Raw genomic sequence first — 20,799 nt, 5'->3', positions numbered from 1 at the left:
AAATAGCGCTGTAGAGCTCCCTTCTAACTAATCCATTAATTTATCAAAATTACTTTTACGTGCGAATGTTGATTGCACGCATAAGAGAAAACTTAAAATGCTATCAAATCGCCTGCTGAGAGTGGGAAACTAATGTAAACTCGTCTACGTATTTTTTTGCAGAAAAGTTTTATATATTTTTCTACCCTAAGCTCGTTTAGATAATGTTAAGATTTAAGAATCTCATTAGTGTTCCAACCACGGCACGGCCGGCTCGCCAAGAAACACTTTTATCAATAAATCCATATTTGTTAATTTACTTCTTAATGCATTCATGTGCAAGCTGGCATGATAGAGATATGATTTTAATTTTAAATCATAGGTGAAATACAGTCAAAGATAAAGATACGCCTTTTCAATTGTTTCATAATCATTCGAAAGCTTTTATTATTATTATTATTACACGATTATTTAGAGGAAAGAAATAAATTCTAGGGCTAAAAGTAGGATAAGCTCTGGCAGTTACTTTAGTCACATTATTAGAAAGATTTTCGAAATCGCAAAGTATATGTTTAATCATAAGAGTTTGTCCTTAATCGCAGATCCAAATGCCTAAAATGTTCGAAGATCCAAAAATAAAGTATCTAAGACGCCTGGCATCGTTATAACTGCCGAAGAGAAGTAGTCAATCGAGCAGCCCATTTCGTCTATCAACAGAAATATTCTCATTCACATTGGCTATGGAAAAAGTGCGGAAGTGGATTATACGTTACGACGAAGTTGTCCTTATAGAATTTATAGAGCGGATTGAAGAAGTATGCGACACGTATGAGCTTCCCATAGCTCTTATGCCATGAGTAATGCTAGAATTAGTTACGGGCCAAGCTCTGAGATGGTATCGTAATAAATCGCGGGCTTGAGGCGGATATCAGAACTTAGAGAAAGAGTTTTTCAAAATATTCCAAGTATCCATTGACCTGTTGCAACGGTATGCCCAAGGCGGATTTTTGCAAAAGTTTTACTCTTGATTTTCGCGACGTTGGCTGGACATAAACCTGGAATAAGATATTTAAAAGCTTTTAATTATTTATGTTGAATCAATATTGTAATCAATTATAAGAAATATGAAATATAGAAAATATATCAAGAGAATATATAAAGATGAGTTACGCATTCACTATAGTTTGTGGCCATTCTACTAATAAATTCTATATCTACTATTTATTGTTGATAGCAATTCAAAATTTATATATACCTGATATTTATTATTTTCATGAAATTAATTTAAAAAATTCTTATATGCGTTTCCAATACACTTAACTTGTGCTCATCCCTGGCGTATAGCAAGAGAAAGTTATTTGGAAAAGATGTCAAATGATATCGATTGTCTTATATTTTTCAATCGGTAAAGCGTTTATATATCCTTCTTTTTGGGGCCTTGAAAAAAGGAGTCATATACAGTTTTTATCATAAATCAAAAATCGCATTAAAATGAAGCCACGCCCTTAGATAATATTATTGTTACAACTATGTATGTATGAGAAATCTCTCCCATGATCCAAAAGATGTATTGTACTCGTCCGTGCTCGTTGCCGTCCGGCCGCCTTGTTTTGCTCGGAACACCATACTGTGTATGACTGTACTCCCCCAAAAACTTAGTATCTAAATCTGCAGATGGCCTCGCATTCACATAGAATATGATGGGGATGTTTCACTCGTCCTTTGGCAGAATCAGCATTAGTAAGTATCGGAGATACCTATGTTTTTCACAGATGATATGTGAGGGAATTGGGAGTAATAAGTGAACGAATATGACGTAAGAGACAAGCGAGTGGTCTAAATTAAATCAAAATGAAGAACCCTTTGCAAGTAACACAAACGGAAACAGTCAGGCAATAGATTAACACTTTACGAGTGTTAATGTCATATAAAGCAATTAAATAAGAGTATGAGTATTGAGGAATGTTTAGATGGGAGATTTACCGTAAAGATAACGACGTCGGTCTATTGGAACACTATACATCACAACTGTATACTGAAGGGAATAAAGTTAAAGATAAGATAAACACAACGAGTTTCGCTGAATTACTATACTTTCAGAGGTCAGAGAATTAATTGATTTCTTCACAATCCTTCTAAATTAAAGAGTATTTTTTCGAAATAATACAACAAGCTGGCCTGGCACCTGTTCATAGCTGCCTCAATTTCAATACGTAGATGCTTTTTGAAACGTGAAAATGTTTTTCGTTGCATCGGTGTAAGCCTTCTGAATAGCCTCGACATCAGCGTAATGCTTTCCTTTTTCCATTCACGTCCAATACGAATGCCAGTCATTTACTTACAAACATTTTCCCATAAAACGTTTTAAGCGAAAATTATTGCTTTCGTACTTATGCCAGCCTCACTTGGCGCCTTTGAAATGGAGATGCGGGAACATTACTAGAATCTTGGTGCAGGCCATGAATTGATTCAACAATTTTTGGCAAAGCGAATACAAGAGAACTTCAAAAAAATACTGAGTTTAGCGAAGAATTCGCTTTAATTAGTCATAAACCGGTGTGTGTGTGCATACACAGCATCACATAGGATTACACAAATATAAAATGAAGCAAATTTATAAGACGTCGGCATAAATGTTTGCTTTTCTTAAAAGGATCCTCTTAAGCCATGAACTGATTGAACATGATTCAGGCAAAGCGAAGACAAGAGAACTTCAAAAATGCTGAGCTTCGAATTTTTGCTTTTCTTTAAAAGGATCTCATAAGCCTTTTTCTTCAAAATATACAATTTTCATATGAATTCAACTCTGTCAACAATGTCCTTCAATTCTAAGCCGGGCTAAATAGTGACTGTATATTATTATATGTATCACGAGTTAACCAAGCAAAAGGAAACCTGTTGGGTCACAGAGATTGGGCAATTTTCACTTTATCCATTTTTTTCTTGTGCTTTTGTCTCTTTCTCTCTCCATAATATTCCAAATCAAGGTAGATAGTAGTAGCTTTAATCCAACCGGGAAAGTATATGTTAAGGAAACACTTAGCACAGGCAAGTTTCAATTTACATAGATTTAGGTCAAGACGCGAGACCGGCTTAATAACACGGTTGGCGGGATAGAGAGAGAGAGAGAGAGGCATTTTTATTGTCTCCTTCCCTTTGCAAGTGGATACAAATTTTATTTTATAATTGAAAGAATTTTCAAAAAAAAATATAATAGAAAACCTTTTATTTATTTACTTCTTTCGTTTCATTATTGTATTGTTTATATGCGAAAGCGAATCAACTGTTAAACGCTGTCAAAAGAATTATTGCATTAAATGAAATCTTAGAAGATAATTCAAAAAGAAAGTCTCTATTAATGTTTCAAAACTTAGTTGGCGTTGAAATTTTTTAAAAAACAAAGTAAAAAGTTTTCAAAGTAAAATTCAAAGTAAAGTTATGCCAGAAAAAAAGTGTTTTTCATTCGAATAGTGAATGTTAAGTGAGTAAGACACCAACATCAAGTTTTCAAATTTTAATTCATTGCAATCAAGTCAATGCGCATATTTTCTATTATAATTGAGGCATTTCATCATTTTGGGACAAGAATTTTGCAAGGACATCGTTTAAAACCGGCATAGCCGCAGAATGGTGCGCAGTATATTTTCGCAACGTTATAATTATTCGAAAATACGCATCAATGAAGCCTTGAACGGTAAGTATGCAAACAAAAGCTTTGTAATATTTCAGATTAATATCGCTAAAATAAAATTCATTGATATACATCTATCTATATGCGAAGATGTTTTCCGGCGTATCGCAACTTGTCCTAAAATCACCAAACTGCCACGTTTAAAGCGTACTTATTACATTGCCACGCCAAGGCCAGCGCCTGAACGAAAAAATAAAGCAAAAGTTAAAGAGAAAAAACTTTTGCGATCTTCTGATTGGTATGTGTCATAATATATATAAGTATACATACATATATATTATATATATATATATATATATATACATATATACGTACATATATGTATATACATATGAAAATAAGTAAAGCTCAGTTTTTTTTTTTTTTTTTTTTGTTTTTTCATTTTATTTTCTCTGCATACTTTTCCTTATTTTCGTATCTCTAGTCATGTTTTTGTTTGTCGTTGCGTTAATTTTTGGCCGCAAATAAATTTCAATTTTTTATTTACCTTTTTTTTTTTTTAAATAGGTACGACAGTGATAGTATACCCATGACTACAAGATACGAATTGGAGATTATTTTAGATACGCCACTAATGGAACGCCCTTCAGTCCATAATTCCAAAGGAAGTTTCAGTCATGTACATTGGAAATCCGTTGAAGCTGATGAAGTTTCCGCGAGTGATTCAGAGAAGCGGTCTTCAAGTCCTAAAGCCGAATCCAAGCATTCCAGAGAAATTGAAGATATTAAAGAGAGGACAAAGTCGCCTGCCGACAACGAAAATATTATTGATAAGCCATTAAAAGTTGAGGGGAACACGTCAAACGAATCGAAGGAAATAGATTCAGAAAGAGCATTTTCTACACAATTGTCATGGCAAACTGCCACATCATCGGCTCAAATGTCCCCATCACCGGCGATTTTAAAACCAACCCCAACGGCAACAAAGACCGCTGCGAGTGTGGACGCCTTTAAAATGGAAGAAGAATTTGAATTTGTTGTACCGGCACTAAATAAAAGGCGTCGAGCCAAAAATTTGCAGAAAAGTTATGAATGCGAACAATGTCATAAAAAATTCGATCGCCCCTGGGTACTGCATGGTCATATGCGCTTACATACAGGCGAAAAACCATTTGTTTGCCCCATTGAATCTTGCCAAAAACGTTTCGCTGATAGGTTTGTAAATAAAATAAACGCTTTTCGCTTTTATTTTATAAAAAAAACAAAATTTTCAGATCAAATTTACGAGCTCATCAACGTACCAAAGGCCATCATAATTGGAATTATCAATGTGCACAATGCACTAAATCCTTTAGTCAAGAAAATTATTTAAATCGCCATAGTCTCGAAGCATGTCGAAAATTTTTAGCTGCCCATAAAAACAGTTTTAATATTTGAAACTATTTATTTATTTATTTACATTTTTTTTTTGTTTTTTTGATTTTAAACACAAAAGGAGAGCATAATTATCAAAAGAGTTAAACTAATTAAATATGAAAATTTAAATAAAAATACATTTTAAACTTTTTGAACTTTTATTTTCAAATTCGAGCAGTACTCTGAAACTATTCTTAAAGTTACTCAAGTATTTAGATTGGTACTGTTTTTTTTTTTTTTTATTTTTATTTTGATTATTTTATGATTGTCAATATTTAAGCAATCATATCTCCTTTAGTTCATCTATAACAATGTAGACCAAAAACGAATCATATTGCAAGCAGAATATAATAAAAAATGAAAACAATTAAGCTGGCAATACCCTAAACTATAAAATGTTGTTAGACTAGTCTGTTAACATCTCGTATAAACGAAAGAAGAATAACAAATGAAACATATGACGATAGAAAAACCGAACGAGAGTAAAACTTGATTATAATTGCTTCGAGTCGGTTGCTATTTTATTTTCAGTGGTATTTAAAAAAAAATTTTAAAAGAAAATTTAACAATTTTACTAAGAAATTATATTAATATTTAAAGGGAAAAATTTCACTTTCATGTAATTCATATATCAATGGAAATATATCAATTTATTTCGTGAATTCTTGGCTAAGATAACATCTGCAGAAAAAACTTGTAATTTTGGTGTAAAATAACAACAAAAACTACAAATCATTTTGTTTCTATATTATCGGTTTTCTCTACATTATTCGGTTTACAATAAGAAAAGAAAAGAAAAAAAAAAAAAAAAAAACAAGTTTAAGTTCATGTAACTGCAGTAAAACTCTTGTGCCAATTTTGTGACTGTAATTGATTAATAAAAAAACATTACCACAAATTGTGACTGCAGTAACTTCTTTATACGAACCAAGTGTCAACTTTTTTTCAGCTGAAAGAAAACAGGTTGGTAACAGGCTTTCTGCTATTTTACTTTATTGGGTCTTTTCTGATAGTTTTTTTTTTTTTTTTCGTGAACATTTCGTTTAGTCATTCGTGTGTGCGTTATCATAAATTTCGGTTTTTGTTTTTTATACTTTTTATTGAATTATGTATTGAATTTTTCTTTTATAAGAGACAATGAGCAAAAACAAAGTACCGGCATGTGTTTGTCATCTGTTTTGTGTTATTTTTTTTTTTTTTTGTAGGCCAAAGATACAAAATGGTATTGGGTGAAGCTATGCGATTAATGTGAAACGAAATGAAATTGAATATATTTATAGTGTTTTTTGTCTGCAGTAAGGGCTTAACGTTTTTTGTTCTTTATTTTTTTAATTTTTTCTTTTTTTTTTGTATTTCTTTATAAAATATACAAAGAGATGTTTTTCCTGCTTAAGTGGAAATTGAAGAGTGTAGACATAAGGCGATGATAAAGTTTTTGTACGGTCCTTTTAATTAATATTAATATTGTTTGCCTTCGATATAGCCTCATACGGTACGCCCGGAAAATATTGACGTGCGTTTTCTGTTTTTTTTTTTTATTTTAGGTTGTGAGTAGGTAAGGCAATTGCAGCTTTTTTGTTTTTCCTTACTTAACTCGTTCACGTGCGACAAAGCCGTTTCTTACCACAGCCCGGAACTACATATATGTGTGACATATTTTTGAACTGTGTTGGACGGTTTTCCTAGGAGAATCTATTAGAGAACGGATTAATATAATTAGGTCTGGTGGGTTGTGAAATTGCGTATAATCGAACGGAAATTTGCAAAATTTCTTATTATTTTATATTATTTCGTAATATTGAAGACTGCACGAAACTGGCAATAATTAAATCACGCAACACTGTCGAATGCATTACTGGTCAAGGTCATTTATTTTAACGCTTAGAAGGAATATTATATATGTTCAATAATTTGCATTCACCTCCGGGTAAGAGACAACGGCCAGCTGAAGGAAGTCTGTCTCTTCGGTGGCGTTATTTACTGAAGTACAATTCTTGCCAATAGCAAACTTGTAGTACACGATTACCGTGGATATATGCAGACTCATGGGAGGGCTTGAGAGAGGCCCACTTTTATTTACCAATTCTTTTTTTTTTTTCCTGAAAATGATATTAATTTTGTCCTATACCAATAAATAAAAATATTCTCATAATCAGTTCGAGTGCAAACGATCTGTACATTCCCGGCATTCTTATCTATACATTTTTTTTGTTTTTTTTTTTTTTTTAATAATAATAAATATTCACTGATTAATTACATTTAAAAGTTTGAGACAAAAACAGCATGGAATGAAATAAAATGTAATTTATGCTTTTAGCAAAAAATATGACAAAAAAAAAAGAAAGAAAAAATGCTAAATATTAAACTTATCTGTCGAACATTTATCAATCGTATAGTGCTACTAACCATTAATCAATTGATTATTATATTAAATGTTAATTTCTTTTCATATGTGTCGTTGCATTCAAAAGTTATTAAAATTTATTATAATTCAATGGTAAAGTATGCGCATTCATATGTATGTGTTTGTGTTCATCATGAACCGATTGTTTGATTTCCGTGTATGAAGAGTCATTTAACGATTACCAGTAGTAGACACCAATCAAACTGTAAATTATTGTCAATTTCTTCTTTTATTTAATAGCAATGCATGTACACAGGAATTTAAATACAATTCATGTACAGTTGTTAGGTGTCTTTAGTTAGAGGAGTTTTGCTTATTTGCGCGGGACTCAATTAAAAGCGAACGGAAAAGTAGGAAAAGAAAAAGCAAGAAAATCAACCTTAACTCTCTAGACAATTATTTACGAGGATTAGGTGAAAAAAGAAGAAAAAAAAATAAAAGACGTAACAAAGATAAATATTAAGGTTAGGTCGAAATTTTATATCCTATCACACACACAGCTAGTTAAGTTGGTGTAATTACAAAATTCCTTTCTATTAAATATGGATTTCTAAATTCAAATCTTGTTGATTCGAAACTTCAGGCAAACGGTCTTTAAACTGTATTCCTAGATCCCACATACAAAGATGATTTGTATCCACAAAATTGTTTACATAACTGCGTTACGTTAAGTCAACTTTTCTTGAGTTTGGAATTTTGGAGCTAAAATTTGCCGCAAGTGGCCGTAAAATGATGCGCTTGCAAGTGGCCGTGATTTCGCCCAAGATCTGGCTCAAAAAAAGCCAACATATTTAAAAAGCCCAATGCATAAAAAATTAATTTTATGAAAATGGCCTCAAATTCGTTGTGGTCCTCCTTATTCCAAACTTCCACTACTTCGAGAAAAATCGATAATTTAAATATAAACTCAGCGATAATTTATGTACCACTTTAGTAAGTTTAGCTTCCGGTTAAATACTATTTCTTATTCCATTAAAGAGAGAGAGAGAGAGAGAGTGAGAGATGCAGAGATTCAAGTTGTAAAGAATTTAAGCCAACGGTTTGAATCGGTTTCGTTTTCAAGGCATGTTGTAAGTTTAATGAACAAATTAATATACCCAGTACCTGAGGAAAGTATCTTTGAAAACAATTGAAAAAAGTAGATATATATATATACATATATATATATATAATGCTTTAGTTTTGGTCGCATCAGTACTAATCTACAATGCAGACTATTCCCAAAAGTCTACTGTTAAACTGTGAGACAAAATGAATGAAAAGTGGTTACCTTGTTCCTTGCAAATGCTCCTCATTTACATGGAAGCTTCACAATGCATACATTGCTTCATGTGTGTATAGTGAAAAAAAAAAAAAAAAAAAAAATGAACCTAATCTACCACTCAACCTTTAGCGTGGATTATAATAATAGATAAAAACAATACGTATTGTCTGCGCCTCAAATATACATAAATGATTTTTATTAGACTATATGTGTTCATAGCAATAAAGAGAAAGCGAAGAAATTAGTTGTGCAAACGGTTGTCAAGAGACACGATGTGTTCTGTAATTGGGGTAAATCAGTAACGAATGTAAAAAACAATAAAATGTTTCTTTGAAAGATAATTGCGTTATCGATAAGTTGTGCGTTGTGTTGTTTTGCAAATTAATTATTAAAAAAAGAGGCAAAAAAATAAATAATAATAAAAAAACAAAAAAAAAAAATTGAATCGTTAAAAAATATAGAATAAAAAAATAGAGAGTAATTGATGCCTTTAGCAAAAACAAGGTAAAAACAAAAATAAAAGGATTGCAAAATAATATTACACTTATCTCTCGAACATTTATTTTATTTATCAATCGTGTAGTGCATGCTATTAATAATTTGATTATTATAATATGAAATGTTAATTTCTCCTTTTGGGTGTAGGGTTGCATTTAAAAATTATTAAAATTTATTATAGTAAATATAAAGTATGCACATAGGTGCGTGTGATTGTGTTTGTACCATGAATCGTTTGCATGATTTTTGTTTATAATGTTGTCGTCGTCGTCGTCGTCGTCTAACAATTACGAACAGACACCGATCAAACTGTAAATTATTGTCAATTTCACACACTACACACACAAAGGGATTTACATACAATTTGTATATAGTTGTTGTTAGGTGTCTTTAGCCTTTTTATTTTATTATTTTTTTTTTTCTTTTTTTTGTAGTCAGAGGAGTTTCGCTTATTTGTGGCGGCGCTCAATTAAAAGCAAGAAAAAATAAAAAGCATAAAAAATCAACCTTAACTCTCTACACAATTAGACAAAGAAGAAGAAATCGAAGAAGAAGAAAAGAAACGCGAAAGCAAAAAAAAAGTGCAACTAAAGAATAATAGAAAATTACACATGTTTTTAAATGCATATGTAGTCGGTAGTAGGTGTGAGCGATTTCTTTTTTTTTTTTTTCTTAGTTTTCGAATGTGTTTTTTGCTCTTTTTATTTCTTTCTTCTCTACGAGCGCAATTTTATGTAATAATTGTCCAGCATATTGGCATTTATTATAGACATACATCCAAAGCTTCTATGTAGCAAAATATATGACATATATTTGAATGAATATAAAATAGAACAAAAAAAAAAAAAAAAAAAATAAAGAAGAAAAGCATACGCTATTTACTACCCCTCTGTAGTCAATGTTATAATTGCAGTATTTACCGTCAACGATAATAATGATGGGACCTGTAATGGCTTCATATACAATTGTTTTTAAATGCAGAAACGTTTCTCTAATAAGTATTTTAATTTAATTTTTGTAACCTTCAATCGTGGCGCAATTTCCTATTCATATACCACTCCCCTATTTTCATTAACAACGATAACAACAACAACAACAACAACAGCAACAACAATTACTAAAAACATATAAATCGCTTTGAGCCGAATCTTGGATATACGCACTAATAAAGGTAGATGAATATACGAGAGGTTTATAATTTTGTTTTCATGCCCACCACTCAAGGATGAGGGTATACTGAGTTTCTCTTTCTTTTTTTTTTTTTCATAATGTTTGTAACAGTCAAAAGGAAGGAAGCTTCAGAGGCCCCATAATGTATATATATTCTTGATCTTGAAAATCGGAATTGATGAGGCCATGGCTGTCCGTCTGTGCGGGATTTATTGTTGGCACTCGCCTGCTTGGAAAAATAAAGGCATTGACTTGAAATTTAAATGTAAACCGGCGAAATTGGTTAGAGCATAAGTCCACTGTTGAGCGTAGACTGAATGCAACTTCATTTATCTTAACGAAAGTTTGTGGGTATTGCCTCATTACTCAGAAATCGTAAAGATTAGGAGGCTGATAATTTTCATATTTATTTAATGAACGCTTTACTTTTTGCGTGCAAAAATGGAAAGAATCGGCCATGCCCACATAAACTTAAAATTAATAAAATTTAATTTTTTTTTCACTTCTTTTGAAGTTTTATATTTATTTGTCCCAAGACAGAATGTTCAAAACTATTTTGTGCATTCCTCAAACAAAGAAGATATGAAGAAATGAATATTTTAGACGCCACGACCTAGTGGATCGATTTTTCTTAATAACACCATCGATATGGGTATTAAATAAAAGAATTTGAAGAATTGAATGTGGAAAGCAAGATTCGTCCCCTGGCGAATGTTTCTAACTTTTTTTTCTTTAAGAGATAAGTCTACGTCGTCGGATATCGAAGGGTGTTCGTTTTTTAGGCGAGATTATGTTACTTTTACGGGATATCTATGATACAAGAAAATTTTTTGGACTCATTAGATCACTATTTCCCGTCTTTCAGTAACAGACAAAGGGTTAAAATCTCAATATATTCAAGTATATAATAAAATTTTGAATCGGAGAACAATAGGTAACTGTAATCCAAATTTCTCGTAGACTCTATTTAAATTAATATTTTAAACACATTTTGAGAATGTGTAGAATGGGTAGAGTGCAATATCGATTTCAGAGCTCAATTAATATCGAACCCTTTCAATCCTTATATTCCCAGATGACATGGGACATTGATAAATTGAATATAACTCCAGCGGAGTTCTTCTCTAATGGAATTACATTTGAAGAGAAAGAAAGAAGAGAAATCCCGCTGGTTTTATCAAATAATTGTGTGTGTCATTGATTCTGAAGTCGGAAACACTGCTTTCAAGACTTTCATGTAATGCCACCCAGCGATAAGGGTTAATAATGAATATCATTATCGCCCTTGGTTTTGGTTAAGCATCAAAATCTCCATTTAGTATAAACATTGTTGATTAGCACGAAATTCAAAATTGACCTAAGACTTTTTGTGTTTTTAATTTTTTTTTCAAACTTATTTAATAGTTTTACAATACCGGCCTTACTCAATGTAGAGCGACGATGTAAACGGTTAGCTAAGAATTATATTCGATTTGAGACATAAATTGGTAAACAAAGTCTTAAGCGGCCATAGTTTAGTGAGAAAAAAGGGAAAATATTAGCTTGATGGTGAAATGAAGGTGACGCTCATATCGCTAGACAACATTTTGAAATCATGATCGGGATACACCTTTTCTGCTTTTCTTGCTATACGTTACAGATCATATGCATATATGCATATGAGCATTCCAAGCATAGGTAGTGGACACGCAAGGTTGTAATTTTCTTACATTTATTTGAGGCGTCAAATATTCAAAGCAATGCTCGTATAAAGTTGATGAGGGCAAGTAGCTCCAAGTTAAGCAAGTTGCTCTTCAAATTATCGTTCGTGCTTTTACAATACATTCTTTTTTTAAATTTAGTCTATATTGCCCATCAAACAGTGCATGTCGCCAGCAATTATTTTTACAATTGCTTTATTTTTCTTTTTTTCTCCTGGGTCTCTTCCTCATTTATTTGAAATTTTTTATTTAGCAAAAAACAAAAATAAAAAAAAATTGTGAACACAAAAACAAGAGTGCGTTCATAATGCTTTTACTAGGGAACGTTCATCCGTTTACCAATCAAAATTTTTCTATAAAACGAATTTGTCGTTTAAATGTATTTATGGTTAAAAGCATTTGTTTCTGTCATTAATTGTGAACATTTTAGAAAAACGATGACAGCGTTAAAATACAATATATTTAAAATAATTAAACAGTCTTGTCGATCATAAAAATGACAGAAGAAAATTTGAATGAAATTTTTAACATTTATATATATATATATATTTTTTTCTTAACAAAATTTAAGTTTTTTACAAATAATATTGCGGTCTTCGTGTTCCTCTTTTCAAAAATGTTAGGTTAATTCAGTTCAAGTTTAACTAAAGAGTCCGCATTACAACCATGTAAGATGATCAACTTGAACAAATCGTCATAACATTTTGATGATGAATTGCAATAAGGCATCGTATGCAACAAGTCAGATTAACGGGCAGAGAGTCAAATAGAGGCAGTGGTGTTTGTAACGATGTTAACGAAAACACAGTTTGGTTTTTATCATATGGCAAAGGAAATATGTGAGATGTAGAGGCGTATAAGTTATGTGCGAATGATCGAATAAAAAAGTTAAGAATCAAGGGCAATATATATATGTGATGTTGGAAAAATTCATGGCGATATATATAGATATATAAATAATGGGTCTTAAAAAACGTTTTTGCAGTCTTTCTCGCGCACTTCTTTGTAGTCTGCTCGTTTCAAATGATTCGCAAACTGTTCTGTGATTGATGTACAGTGCCTTCCCTATTCCTGACAGCTTACGTGCCAGTCTTGCTCCACCAGTTGCATATTTCATCGACTTTTTTCCGATCACAGCGAGGTGCAGCTTTGACATCGAAATTTCCGGAACGGAATTGAGCGAACCACTCCTGAGTCCGTCCTTTACTCACAGCATTCACATCGTATACTTTACAAATTTTTCGGCATCTTTAACTATTTTATAGTACAAAACCATCACATAGAGTATTTCTTCAGACATTTCCCCCATTTATACGAGCAAGCTATTAAAAAACTTTCTTTACAAAAAAATGTTGAGCTGAAATGTCACCTTTTAAGCACATTTTCGTTCAAGATAATCAGTTGATTGTGACCTGACATGTAGGCGGTTAACACCAGCCTGTGGAAAAACCGCGAAGACTTTTTATATGACCTAATATTATTTTCACAACATAATTTCCTAGGAAAGAAGGCCGACTCTATATATTGTATTAATGATTGATATACAAAATACTATAATAAACGATGCATAAATAATAGGAATAAGTTTCATTGTATGGTATATAGTAGTTAACGACATAATCATCGCATTGTATTTGTCGGTCAATGTTAACAATAAACGGTTCAATAAATTATCATATTTGGTAAAAACTTAATCACAATTGCGCCACTATTTTTAGAAAAATGCACATTTCTAACAAAAACATTAAATAAGAGAAATATTCTACAGTGTCTCAATAAAGTCTTCATATACGTTATATGAGAGAGTAACACAATTACACAATGTTCAAAGCTTTGAAATACTTGTTGCGTTTCTCTCAAGGATCCTGTTGCCATTTTTTGTTTGTAATAAACGTGTCGATCTATAATTGGATTAGATCAAGCATGAACAACTTTAAAAAAAAATGCTTTTTTATTTAAATCGGATAACTTTTTTGCGACATAATGACTTCATGTAGGGTTATTCTGGTTAAGAAAGCTGGACTGGTGGAAAAATTTTTCCAATCGTTGATAATCGAAGAAGACTTGTCAATGGGACTTTGATTTTTAAGTCATGTGGGCGCGGTTGTTGCGGTCTTGCTTTACCTTTTGTACGATATTTGCCCAAAATGGTCGAAATTCTTTAGGTCGTTTGCATACATGCATAAATCTCATCTTCCGCCATGATGTGTTTTGCGATGTTCCGGAAGTTGCAGTTTCACTGATCTGCATGTTTGCACAAGGGCATTTCACTCTGCAGAGATTGATAATATATAGATGTCAAAGACGGTACGAACCTGCCTTCCTCCTACCGGGCAAAGATTGCCGCGAAATATAAATCAAAAATTCATTCAATTTTTTGTTGAACCTATTATATCACCAAGAAGCAAGCAAGTCGTAGGAATTTCGTTTTGCTTTTACTCGCTAGAAGTCAATCCATACGATTAAATTCATCTACGCCTTCCAACAGTCCTCACGATCTCTTCGAGTTCTAAAAGATTTCATAGTTGAGAATGCAACGACGATATTGTCAGCTTAATGAGCACTACGTTGATATATGACTAGCTTTGCTTTGTTTAAAAAATATTTCAAAAGAATTCTGTCGTTTTTTTTTTTTTTTTTTTTTTTTTTAAAAAAAAAAAAAACTTCTTTTTATTATTACACCAATCAAGTCTGAGCTAATGTTTATGTAAACAAAGTTTAATCATATGGTCAATCTTTGACACCGAAATTTGCATGCGTTCATTCTAATCGGCTCTTAAAGTTATCTCCTGCCAGTAGCTTGTAATAAATCCATTCAACGATGGAGTCATAGATTAATCATATAATTTAATAATTGTAAAATTTTAAAATGTTATTGAGATGAAGATATGCTTGTACATTAAATTTTGCATGTTATTCTCTTGGAGATAAATATCTTATTAGTAGCGTCAGTGTTATGATGCAAATTAATTTAAATTATTTTTATAAAGATTTTTTTATAAATATTTTTTTTTTTTTTTTTTTTTTTTGAAGGTCACAAAATCACTGCGCTTTTGCTTAATGCCAATGTTAAAAGATCATTAATGACTTATTTGGAAACATATCATGTAATTATTTATCCTTCGAAACATCATAAGGCTGACCTGATTTTTGACTTTTAAAAAACGCTTGTTTTTTGAAAGACATCTGAATATATTGGATTTGTTTTTAAATTCAATGCAAAATTTATTTTTACGGATCATTTATATTGAAATTTGAAAAACATATACGTATTTTTTATACGCAGATAACTTACAGACAAAAGTTTTTTTGCAAGATCCAAATATGTATGCATATAATAGATTATCTGGTAATCACTGTACTGATCGGGTCTACATCGTAACATCGAAATGTTAAAAAACAAAAAAAAAAAAAACTTCTTCGATTTATCACTTCGCTCATTCTTCTCGCGTTAACAAAGCCGGCTTTCGAAAATCGAAAATTTTTGATCAGTTGACATAAAATATAAGCATTTTTACAATGCAAATTTTTATTACTTATTTAATCGTCACCGGTAAGGAGGAACATGCTGAGGGGTGCTTTCAAAATTTGAAGTTAGCCCAGAATATGTATACTTTATCGGGTTTTTGAAGTTTGTTTCTAAGCGTTACGAAGGTATTGAAAAAAAATTACATTTTTATACAGTATCACATTGGGTAGGCGTGGTCAATTTTTTCCACTTTTCTACATGTAATACAGCATCGCCTATAGAATGTGTTCAAATTTTTGTACATTTCTGAGTTATGATCGAAAAACCTATCATTTATTCCTTTTGGAAAACCGAGGTGTTCTCCTTTTTACGTAGTACCTTAGGAGTGTTATTCAACCGATTTAGCCCATTTTCAATAATAACCTGCGTATAAGAACTTCCAATGTTTCTGTCAAATTTAAAGTCGATAGCTTCATTTCTGTGGCCAGAAGAATGTTTGGACAGACGGACAAGTGGACATGCTCATACAACCGGTGATCGGTTAGAAAAAAAGAAAAAGTTCATTCGAGAGATTGTTGTTGCAAAAATTCTGGAAAGACTGGCCCGTGTCTTTGAAAAGCATTTACTTTGGAAGTATTTACATGACACGATACGTTAGAGCAGCTTTATCGAGATGTCCGCCGAATAGATAGAATGGTGAGAGCAATTCGAAAGAAGTTAATGTCAATCGCAAGAAATTAAGAGGAGTATGCGACGACGCTTTTAATGTTAATTTCTATTACGAAATGAACGAGAAGAAAAGCGCCGATGGATGACATTACTCGGGATCAATTGCTTCAGGGGGTTTATTATTAATAGAATTATCCACCATTTGGTGTTAATCTACTGACAAAATAAAGTGATCGTACTGCCCTAGAAAATCCTTTTAACTTAAGCTTGGTTGTAGCACACATTTTTATAACGAATCATGTTACTATGTGGTTCTCATCTCTCAGGGCAAACATTTAACATTTAACGGTCACTTAAAGACCTATCGTGGTCTGATTAAGGTTAACAGTTCTGGTTTCCAGTTGTCAGTGTCATTTAATTTTACACTGTCGACATAATCCCGTCTGATTGGAAGTAATGATGCTGGAGTTTTTTTTTTTTTTTATAATATCAATATGGACATATATATATTTTATAATCGGAATAGAAGTCTTCACGAGAGAGAGAGACAGAGAGAGAGTGAGTAGCTAACAAAAAAAAAAAAAAAACTTATATTTAATTATAAAATAATATATTATTTACATTATAAAATAAATAAAAAAAATAAATAATATAAAATTTTATAAATTCATTAACATGTTTTCATTTAAATTAAATTAAAAATTAATGGTTGTTGAATTTTTATGCCAATGTAAAAAATTTTTAATTGATTTTTCTACCACAAAGGCGCCAATGGTACCATGCCAAGATTTTTACAATTAATCTTTTTCCCGTTCCGTTTTTTTTTTTTTTTTGTTTACTTAAATTTTTTTTTTTTTTTTTTTTACTTTTCACACAGTCACTTAACGAAAACGCATACATATGTAAACGCATGCATAGAATAATGCATGCATACATAAACTGTTGTTTTATTGCATTTATAATGACAACAACAACAACAACAAATAGCCGTAACACATGCATTCACGTGAGTTAATAAACTTAAAAGAGAATTCAATTTAAAATGAACTACATTTACGAACTGCAAAAGAGAAAAAAAAAAAAAAGAAAAAATAAAAACGAATTACAAAAAAAAAAAAAAACATAAACAAGTAGTATGTCCGTATGTGCCTATGTAAAAAGGTATGTTTGCATTGTATTTTTAGAATTTTTTCGTAAATAGATTGACTTAATGATAAAGAGATTCAATGTGCTCCGTGCTATTATGCTATTCTGTTGTTGTATCCTCATGGGTCGTTTTTGTATGATAAATGAATAATGTTGTTGTTGCTTGTCAAGTTCACATATATATAGATATATACATAATATATATATATAATAAAATACAAAGCGCGCATATACATGTGTATACACACATACATACATATATACATACATACATACATAGATACATAGATACATACATACCATATGATTATAATATAACAAACTAAGCACATTGGACATTAAAAGGCATTATCGTCATCATTAAGTAATTGTAACATCATAAGTCATACATAATGTGTGTACGCGTGTATGTGTGTGTTTATGTGTGTATGACCGACCCTTGGATTTTATATTCAGTCGCTTCAGCTTGGAGACACCTCTACCGTTCCATACATTTCGACATTAAGCAATTCATAAATTGCAAATTTTTGTTAAATTTAGCACAATCACAGTTATCTTGCGCTTGTATTGTCGATCTTTATAAAGCTATTTTTAGACAATCTTTTATTTGCATGGAATTGTTCAGGTTTATTTTTTTTTTTTTTTGTTTTTTTTGCGCTAGCATGTACGACGAATGTGCGTGCGTATGTGAAACATATAATATGTAATACGAGAAAAAGAACGCATAGTAGCTAAATGAAGACTTTAAAGCGAATCTTGGATACCCATCGTTCATCGTATTAGGCAAATATCAAATATTAGGCCTGAAAAGAAAAATCGCACCGTATATGAGGAAATATTGAATGAATGAATGAATGAAATAAATCGATGAACATATTGATATTATCGTGAGTTAACTATTTATGAAGCGATTTAAGAAATGAAAAATATTGGTTTTTACAAATATTTACCTAAAGTTTGTTCGTAACATTAAATCAATCTCTGCTGCATTTATCATCGATGGACTTTTTAGTTTTTTCAATTTTTTGCTGCCCACTTCGCAGTTCCATTGGACCCACTTATAAGGGTTGATAATGGGAACCATAATCTTAAACTTTTGTGGTGGACGAAACAAAGCACAATATTTTTGTGAGACTTGTATGACGAAATCTGCAATTCGCGTAGTAAACTGTTTTAGAAGATAGTTATCAGCAAATATATTAACTAATTTCAAATTATTTTTTTTGTTTTATAAGCAAATATATGCTGTGTTCACATCAATTGTAGTATGATTTGCCATTTGTTCGTTTTGGCTTATTTCGTACTTAAAATTATCTACGGCTTTAATAATAAAATCAATGGACTCGAAAGTGTTAAAGGTTTTTGAAATTTTCAAAAATTTTTAATGAATAGAATGAGCATCATCACCTCCATTTTCGTAATAGCACTGGACTGGGAATATTTGCCTCGGCTTATCCATTTTTGAGAATTCTAAGTTCTCTGTTGGATGATGTAATGGGTAAGAGGAAATTATTATTACTTTCTCAACTGTCAGAAATGGTTGAATTCCGTTCACAAAAAAATTTGTTACTTTCGCAATTGCCAGAAATGGTTGAATCTCGTTCACAAGTGTACTAAACTCAGATTTACATGTTTTAGATGATCGCACAGTCGAAACTATTCTATTTAGCCATAGAATCAATTCTAAGATTAAAGTCATAAAGCACTAGCATCAAAGGCTTTCGCCTTTATTAAAAACTGTACCGCACTTGAGATTTGAACCCTCGACCATTGAGTTGCTAGTCGAGACTTTTGCCTAATCGGCCACTCAGGTGGATCGAAACTATTCTAATCGGATCGGAAAGGATCGGATTTAATGGAAAAAAAAGGCTGACCTCAAGTTTTTTTTTTAATCCCAAGTCTTATCGGCATTAAAAATATTTATCTGTGCATATATATACTTTGCAAATAAAGTGTCAAAATTAACCCATTCGGATTGGATATCCAGTATTCAATGCATTTCCAAATCAAAAAGACAATTTTCATACCGTCGAAGTAATGATATTGAAATGGAATCATCAGTTAATAGGCAAAGGGCAGACGTTGAGGTAAAACTGATTTGAAATCAAATATGGCTTAGAACGTGATAAAGTGATTAACCCAAACGCAGAAGTGTAAGCAAAGGAACATCCTTTCCTTTCACGGCATCATCATGGATTATCTTCCATAAAATGCACCATCCCATATGGACGCCTCTATCTAGGCCTAAGAAATATAAAAAAAAAAAACATGAATTAAGCATTAAGAACAAATATATTTTTTTTCCTCAGTGTAAATGTCTATGCAGGCAATGCTTTCTCGTTCTCATTCTGAGTTATTTAAGTCTGCCGTTTGTGAGAATGTAGCCAAAAAAGCAAAAAAAAAAAAAAAAAAAAAAAACTGTCTAATATTTAAAATTTTGTCTCTCAATAGCATAATGATCAGTAGTTTGTTGATAGTGTTCCTGAACGTACACGATTTCTATAGCTATTCATTTAAATGTCATGCGGTTTACCAACCAAGTATTATATGTGTTTATATAAAATCAACAACAACAGTTCATTAAATATATATATATATTTATTTTTTTTTGTTTACTTTTGATGTTCAAATTGAAAATAAATTAAAAAATAAATAAATAAATGCAATAAATAAAATTTAATAAGTTTGAGAAAAGCAAAATATCCGTAAAATTATAAAAATCACGTGCATTTCAATTCAATGAAATGTGATTTCAAAAAAAAAAAAAAAAACAAAAAAAAAACCAGTGCGGTTTACGTGAGAATTACGAATTGGCTTAAGTTTTAAATTTTCAACGTTTAGCCAACACTCTCTGCCTAAAATATATTTCTAAAAAATCTTCAAATTCATTGAATAGATTGATCATATAAACGATTAATGTAAGTAATCATCAGCGTAATAACATGCTATCACATCCATATATCAATCAATCAAATCCATCCGATTGAATTAAAAAAGGAAAATCTTAAGCAAATTTCAATCTATAGCTTAATGTTAGTGTAGAAGGGGCCCGTGAAAAGAAAAACTACGCCTGCCGTCGGATAACCATAAATTTCTTATGTATCTATACCATGTTTATCTTCAACGTACACGATAAGTAAGTTTACTAGAAAAAACTTGAAATTATAGACCGATCTAGTCCTGTGCATCTAGCTATTTGCCATTCATTGCTGGAATGCTCCCGATTCGCAATATGTTAGTTGTTTGCGTTAATTTCGATGGGCGACTTCTACTTAGACCTTTCTCTGCCTACACTAACAGTTTTCAATTTCAATACTCAGTGTGTACAGAGGCTGATCATCGAACGCTCAAAATTGCATTTTCGACATTCATTAGTTTTGCTGTTTGGTTTGAACAAATCTGCTGGCGAAGGCCATCGAACAGTTTTAAAACCCTATGGTGATGCTGCTGCCA

At 31.5% G+C, this 20,799-nt stretch overlaps 2 protein-coding genes across 4 annotated transcripts in view; both read left to right on the top strand.

Annotated features, from left to right (window-relative positions):
• The first annotated feature begins 3,512 nt into the window (after positions 1 to 3,512).
• LOC119634461 (zinc finger protein SNAI1) lies at positions 3,513 to 5,047 on the top strand. The gene is made up of 4 exons (XM_038028675.1): positions 3,513 to 3,673; positions 3,761 to 3,908; positions 4,178 to 4,825; positions 4,885 to 5,047. The coding sequence occupies exons 1-4, from the start codon at positions 3,607 to 3,609 to the stop codon at positions 5,045 to 5,047; spliced, it is 1,026 nt and encodes a 341-aa protein (XP_037884603.1). The 5' UTR covers positions 3,513 to 3,606.
• Positions 5,048 to 5,519: 472 nt separating this feature from the next.
• LOC119635166 (E3 ubiquitin-protein ligase RNF181 homolog) overlaps positions 5,520 to 20,799 on the top strand; it is a 36,875-nt gene continuing 21,595 nt past the window's right edge. The window contains exon 1 of one of the 3 annotated variants that reach the window (XM_038029802.1): positions 5,520 to 5,989. Coding sequence is in view for 1 of the 3 variants with exons in the window: in XM_038029801.1 (XP_037885729.1) it covers positions 9,179 to 9,198 (20 nt within the window). In the remaining 2 variants the exon portion in view is untranslated. Of the gene's footprint in view, positions 5,990 to 7,341; positions 9,199 to 20,094; positions 20,265 to 20,799 lie in introns of those variants that run through there. The other 2 variants (XM_038029801.1, XM_038029803.1) reach the window with 2 other exon arrangements.

This window comes from Glossina fuscipes, unplaced genomic scaffold (assembly GCF_014805625.2).
Source record: "Glossina fuscipes isolate IAEA_lab_2018 unplaced genomic scaffold, Yale_Gfus_2 3, whole genome shotgun sequence".
Classification (NCBI taxonomy): domain Eukaryota; kingdom Metazoa; phylum Arthropoda; class Insecta; order Diptera; family Glossinidae; genus Glossina; species Glossina fuscipes.
The sequence above is the reverse complement of the archived record's forward strand: the minus strand, read 5'-3'. Positions and strand labels throughout refer to the sequence as shown.